This window comes from Myotis yumanensis, unplaced genomic scaffold (genome assembly GCF_028538775.1).
Source record: "Myotis yumanensis isolate MYYU_CA2020_CCGP unplaced genomic scaffold, mMyoYum1.0.hap1 SCAF_2, whole genome shotgun sequence".
Classification (NCBI taxonomy): domain Eukaryota; kingdom Metazoa; phylum Chordata; class Mammalia; order Chiroptera; family Vespertilionidae; genus Myotis; species Myotis yumanensis.
Genome location: NW_027223753.1, coordinates 30,613,781 through 30,619,780, shown reverse-complemented (window position 1 = coordinate 30,619,780; position 6,000 = coordinate 30,613,781). Strand labels below are relative to the sequence as shown.

Sequence of the window (6,000 nt, the reverse complement as noted above, 5' to 3'; positions counted from 1 at the left end):
GGGAGCCCTGGGGGGACCAGCCAGCTCCTTCCTACCTTCAGCCTGCGATTATTTTGTGTTGAAATCCTAGGACGGGAAAGTGGGTGTTTTCTGGGCTTGGCTGTGAGCGCTGCTTGGGGTCTCCCTGCCCGTGTCTGTGCCCCTTTGCCTGGGGCCACTGGCTGGGGTGGGGTAAAGTGGAATAAATAGGACATACACATCTGTACATAGGAGTGCTTGCTTTTACATTTAATTATATATTTTTTAAAGTTTTTTTCCCCTCCCTCAGTGCATCCCCTTTACCTCAGCAAATGGCTGCCTCCTGCCAGCCTTGGGGGTGGCTGCTGACCCCATCGGCGGTGGGTGAGGCCCCACCTATCCCCCCTTTCTCCAAAAAGCACAAAATATTCACAGCCTCAAACTCCGTGTGTTGTTGTTTTTTTATGTGTGTGTATGTTTTGTTTCTTTTCAAGCAACAAAAGGAATAGAAAAGGCACAGGTCACTGCATACGTGGGAAGATACAACCGATGGGGGCTGAGCGGGAGCTGCTTGGACACACGGACAGATGGGGGAGGGACCCAGGTGAGCAAGATGATTCGAGGAAGCTGCTGGAAGCGTCTGTTGCCCAACCGGAGGCCAGATGCTGAAGCCGTCGGAGAGAGGCTAAGTGCTTGGAGGACCCCTGTCCGCCGGCTGGGGCGGAGGTGCCCCGGGGCCCCCTCTTCCTGAGGGCTCAGGGGAGCCCTGACGGGTCCTGGGTTCCCCAGAGAGATTCCTCCTCCGGGCTGGGAAGCGGGTGGAGGCCTCTGCCAGGCAGCCCACGGAGCTGCTGCAGTCCAGTGGCGAAGGGGCAGAGGCCGGGGGGTTGGCCAGCGTGTGCGGTGACTCCACGCGGGGGCTCCAGGACTCTGCCCGGCGGCCCTGGGGGGGCCGGGGCGAGGCCTCGGGAGGGGAGTGGGGGCTGTGCGTGGGCGTGGACTCTGCAGACACAGCCCCACGGGACTCCCAGTCGGGAGGTCTGCCCAGGCCTCCGCTCGTCCTCTCTGTCTCCTTGGGGCAGTCCCTGCCCTCCAGCTCCGAGGACAGTGTGAACTTGGAGACCTTAGCCACAGGGGACACGGAGGCTGAGGAGCTCTCAGTAGGACTCCAGCGGCCTCGCTCCTGGGCCTCCCGGGCTCCTGTCAGGTCGCTGCCACCCCAGGAGAAGCCACTGACCCAGGCCTTGGTGGGCCCTGGCAGCAGGGTGGGGTGGGCCCCGGGCCGGGCCTGCACCATCTGGATCCCACCGATGGGAATCAGGGGGCACGGGGCGCGGGCCAAGTGCTGTGAGTGCAGAGGGAGGTGGCTGAAGATGTTCTCTGTCCGGGCCGGCACGTGGCTGTGGAAGTCGTGGCGGGCAGAGAAGGGTCGGGAGGAGACCGGATGAGCAGGGCCAGGTGAGCAGGAGGGACTTCGGGACTCAGCCTTCTGCTGGGGTGAGAAAACGGGACAAGGTAAGGCCAGGTTACACGCTCGGCACATGGACACCCCAAGGCCTGGAAGAGGAGGGGGCATGCCTGAGATCACAGAGCAGCCCCCGCTGAGCTGGGCCTGAACCGTGCCAGCCCTGCCCACGACATGGCCTGTGCTGGGCCCTCAGTCTGTCCCCAGACATACACTGACCAGGAGCAGGCTCAGGCCCTCACCCGTCATGCCTCCGGCCAGCATGCTTGTCTGCAGGGGAAGTGGGTGCTCGAGACGGGGTGCTATTGACCCCATGTGCTTGGCCCTTGCTCTTGGTTCTGCTGAACCTCCTGCTCCTAAAATGGTCTTAACTCAACTTTACCCCGGACAGGAGTTCCCACTGAAGGCTCTTGACCTTTGTCCACCACCAGGAATTTTAACATGACCCCAAAATTAAACACCAAGGAGAAACTCCTACATTATGTTCCTCCAGAAGCGGGAATCTCTGAGTGATGGTGTTGATGCTGCTGGTGGTGGAGGGTGGTGTTGCGTCATGACAATATCGTGACAGAAAAGATGCTGGAAGGTAAAGGCAGGTTAACAAAGAAGGTGTTGTCAGTGCTGGGGATCACGGCAGCATTGGTGACAGTGACGGTGTAGGATGGTGATGAGGTGATAGTGATGGTGTAGGATGGTGATGAGGTGATAGTGACGGTGTAGGATGGTGATGAGGTGATAGTGACGGTGTAGGATGGTGATGTGGTGATAGTGACGGTGTAGGATGGTGATGAGGTGATAGTGACGGTGTAGGATGGTGATGTAGTGATAGTTATGGTGTAGGATGGTGATGTGGTGATAGTGACGGTGTAGGATGGTGATGTGGTGATAGTTATGGTGTAGGATGGTGATGAGGTGATAGTGACGGTGTAGGATGGTGATGTGGTGATAGTGATGGTGTAGGATGGTGATGAGGTGATAGTGACGGTGTAGGATGGTGATGTGGTGATAGTGATGGTGTAGGATGGTGATGAGGTGATAGTGACGGTGTAGGATGGTGATGTGGTGATAGTTATGGTGTAGGATGGTGATGTGGTGATAGTGACGGTGTAGGATGGTGATGTGGTGATAGTTATGGTGTAGGATGGTGATGAGGTGATAGTGACGGTGTAGGATGGTGATGTGGTGATAGTGATGGTGTAGAATGGTGATGAGGTGATAGTGACGGTGTAGGGTGGTGATGTGGTGACAGTGACAGTGTAGGATGGTGATGTGGTGACAGTGACAGTGTAGGATGGTGATGAGGTGACAGTGACAGTGTAGGATGGTGATGTGGTGATGTGGTGATAGTGATGGTGTAGGATGGTGATGAGGTGATAGTGATGGTGTAGAATGGTGATGGGGTGATAGTGATGGTGTAGGATGGTGATGTGGTGATAGTGACAGTGTAGGATGGTGATGTGGTGATAGTGACAGTGTAGGATGGTGATGGGGTGATAGTGTAGGATGGTGATGAGGTGATAGTGACGGTGCAAGATGGTGATTTGGTGACAGTGACAGTATGGGTGTTGATGTGACAGTGATGGTGTACGATGGTGATTTGGTGACAGTGATAGTATAGGATGGTGATGGTGGGGTAGGATGGTGATTTGGTAACAGTAATGGTATAGGATGGTGATGGTGGTAATAGTGATGGTGTAGGGTGGTGATGGTGGGGTAGGATGGCGATGGTGGTGACAGTGATGGTGTAGGATAATAATGTGGTGACAGTGTCGGTGTAGGATGGTGATGGTGGGGTAGAATGGTGATGTGGTAACAGTTACGGTGTAGGATGGTGATGGTGGTGGCAGGGATGGTGAAGGATGGTGATGGTGGTGGCAGGGATGGTGTAGGATGGTGATGGTGGTGGCAGGGATGGTGTAGGATAGTGATGGTGGTGGCAGGGACGGCGTAGGATGGTGATGGTGGTAACAGTGATGGTGTAGGGTGGTGATGTGGTGACAGTAATGGTGTAGGATGGTGATGGTGGTAATAGTGATGGTGTAGGATGGTGATGGTGGTAACAGTGATGGTGTAGGATGGTGATGGTGGGGTAGGATGGTGATGGTGGTGGCAGGGATGGATGGTGGTGACAACAGTGGTGACTGTGCTGATGGTGATGTGACAACACTGACCAGGCTGACGAGGTGGTGGTAATGGTGTGCTGCAGTGTGATGATGCTGAGACGGTGGGCGATGGTGTCAGTGACGGTGCTGAGGGTGAGACAGGGCTGGTGCTGGCTGTGATATCTCTGAGGTGCTGGTGACAGTGATGCTGGAGATGTGATGACTTTGGTTAAGCTCTGCCATCTGCTCAAAGAACACGGCGATGGGGATGGGGAGGGCGGGAGGAGAATGGCACAAGGCCAGTTCCAAAGCCCGTGCTCTGCTGCTTTTGAGGCTTCATTCACTGGTTTCAGGCACCGCACGCTGCCTGGCACAGAAGGTGCCCCATAAACGTTTGCTAAGTTATCGGTGACCATGGAGCTGGCAGAGCTATTTGGCTCCAGGCCTGCTGCCTCAGGGAGGTGCGAACTTGCAGCTCCCACCCATCAAGGAGGAGCGGCCCAGCCACTCGGGGCAGGAACTCACCCATGTGGAGGCGCAGGGCGCGGGGCTTCTGCCAAGAAGCTTGTGAGGTAGAGGCGCGGGCCTGTAGAGAGCCCACGGGGCCAGCCCCGAGCTTGGGCCGCACTCAGCCGCTGACGGGCTGTCCGGCCCAGCCAAGGCCCACTTCCCCGGCAGCACTGACCATGGTGGTGACTCGGCCTGGCCTGGTGACCGGCTCCTGGTGGGAGAGTCTCTGGGGGGGCCTGGGTCTTTGGCACCCTCTTGTTCGGGGGGCAGATGCACTCGAGGGGGCAGTTCCCTTCCCAGGGGGCGGAGGGTGAGAGGAGACAGCTCAAGTCTTGGAGACCCACAAGGGAGAGGGCCGATCTGGGAGCCGGGCAGGCGCAGGGCCGAGGCCTGTGGCTCTCGGGCCGGTGAATGTCGCCGGGGAGAGTCGCTTTTGGTTAGTGGGTGTTTGTGGGCAAGTGGTGAGCGGCTGCCTGCTTCCTTGCTGGGGGACCATGGCCTTCTCGGGGATGAGGCCTTGGAGCTCAGGGTTGAGCTGGTGTCCTTCTCCACGGGGCCCGGAAGGGCTGGCCCCAGCCGAGGGAGGCACAGGATGCTTTGGCTGGACCTGGAGCAACTGCCTGCTTCCGAGGCTGAGCTGCCCCACGTGGTCTGGTTGCCAGAGGTGGCATCTGGGGGCTGCAGGCCCCGAATGGGTGAGGAGTCTGCTGGCAGCGTGGCCGGCGGGCAGGGCAGGGGTGCCTCCGGGGATGGTCCTGACGGCTCATCCTGGCTCTCGTCCTCATCCTCATCCTCGTCTTCATCCAGGTCTGAGTCTGAGTCTGAGTCCTCCAGGTCTGAAAACTGGTGCTCCGCCACAGCCTCCGAGCCCTCTCGCCCTTCCGAGTCCTGGAGCGGGTCGTCACTGGTTCCTGCGGGTGAACACAGGAGACCCGGTCACAGCTGCTCACAGCTGGGCCTCTCTGAGCCCCAGTGTCCTCGTCAGAAAACTGAGCCGGATAGTCATGGCAATGGCATAAGATCGCTGAGAGGATGAGGACTTGACAAACACGGGCACACTTTGTAAATAATCAATGGACAAAATTACCTCGTATCTACCTTGTGCCAGGGCCAGTTCTAAGGGCTTCATGTGCATTAATTCATTCAGTTCCCAATAATCCCGTGAGGTCAGCACTGTGCTCATCTTCATGTTACAGATGAGGAAACTGAGGTAAGGGAGATTAACTTGCCCAAGTGAGGTACATAGTAGGGCTGGGGCTGAACCACAGCAAATGCGACAGCCCACTTTTTGTTGTTTTGATTTTTTCATTAGTATTTCAGTGCTGGCTCCACTATGAGCAAGTTAAGTCACCTTGCCATGCCTCAGTCTCCCCTTCTGTCAAATGAGTGTGATAGTCTCACCTCACGGGGTTTCTTCTTATTTATTTATTTATTCATTTATTTATGTTTTTATTGATTTCAGAGAGGAAGGGAGAGGGAGAAAGAGATAGAAACATCAATGATGAGAATCATTGATTGACTGCCTCCTGCACACCCCCTACTGGGGATCAAGCCTGCAACCCCGGCGTATGCCCTTGACTGGAACCGAACCTGCGATCCCTCAGTCCGCAGGCAGATGCTCTCTCTGCTGACCCAGACCAACTAGGGCACCTCACAGGGTTTGATAGTAAATGCACCACCTAACACACAGTGAAGACTCAAATAATTATGGTCCCTCTTAATACAGTTAAGAAGAAATCGATGATTCTGGGACACAGCAGTCATGCTGCCCAGTCCAGCAGCATGGAGCCCAACATGGAACCACTTAAATTTTTAAGGGGGGGGCGGGGGGGAGACAATTCGAGAATGAATTATTAGTAGTGAAAATTTTGCATTTCTTATGGTTCTAGGGGCCTCATATACAGTGTATAAATATATATTGTGACATATTTATGCATATCAATTCTCTATTATATGTTTTGAAAC

At 55.8% G+C, this 6,000-nt stretch overlaps 1 protein-coding gene across 4 annotated transcripts in view; it reads right to left on the bottom strand.

The window, feature by feature from the left end:
• Positions 1–207: 207 nt before the first annotated feature.
• The window catches only part of HIVEP3 (HIVEP zinc finger 3), a 400,522-nt gene continuing 394,729 nt past the window's right edge, over positions 208–6,000 (bottom strand). For 3 of the 4 annotated variants that reach the window (XM_070404990.1, XM_070404992.1, XM_070404993.1), the window contains 2 exons: positions 4,051–4,946; positions 208–1,450 (listed from right to left, as the gene is read on the bottom strand). In XM_070404990.1, the coding sequence (XP_070261091.1) occupies positions 644–1,450; positions 4,051–4,946 (1,703 nt within the window). In that variant the 3' untranslated portion in view covers positions 208–643. The remainder of the gene's footprint in view (positions 1,451–4,050; positions 4,947–6,000) is intronic. The other variant, XM_070404994.1, reaches the window with a different exon arrangement.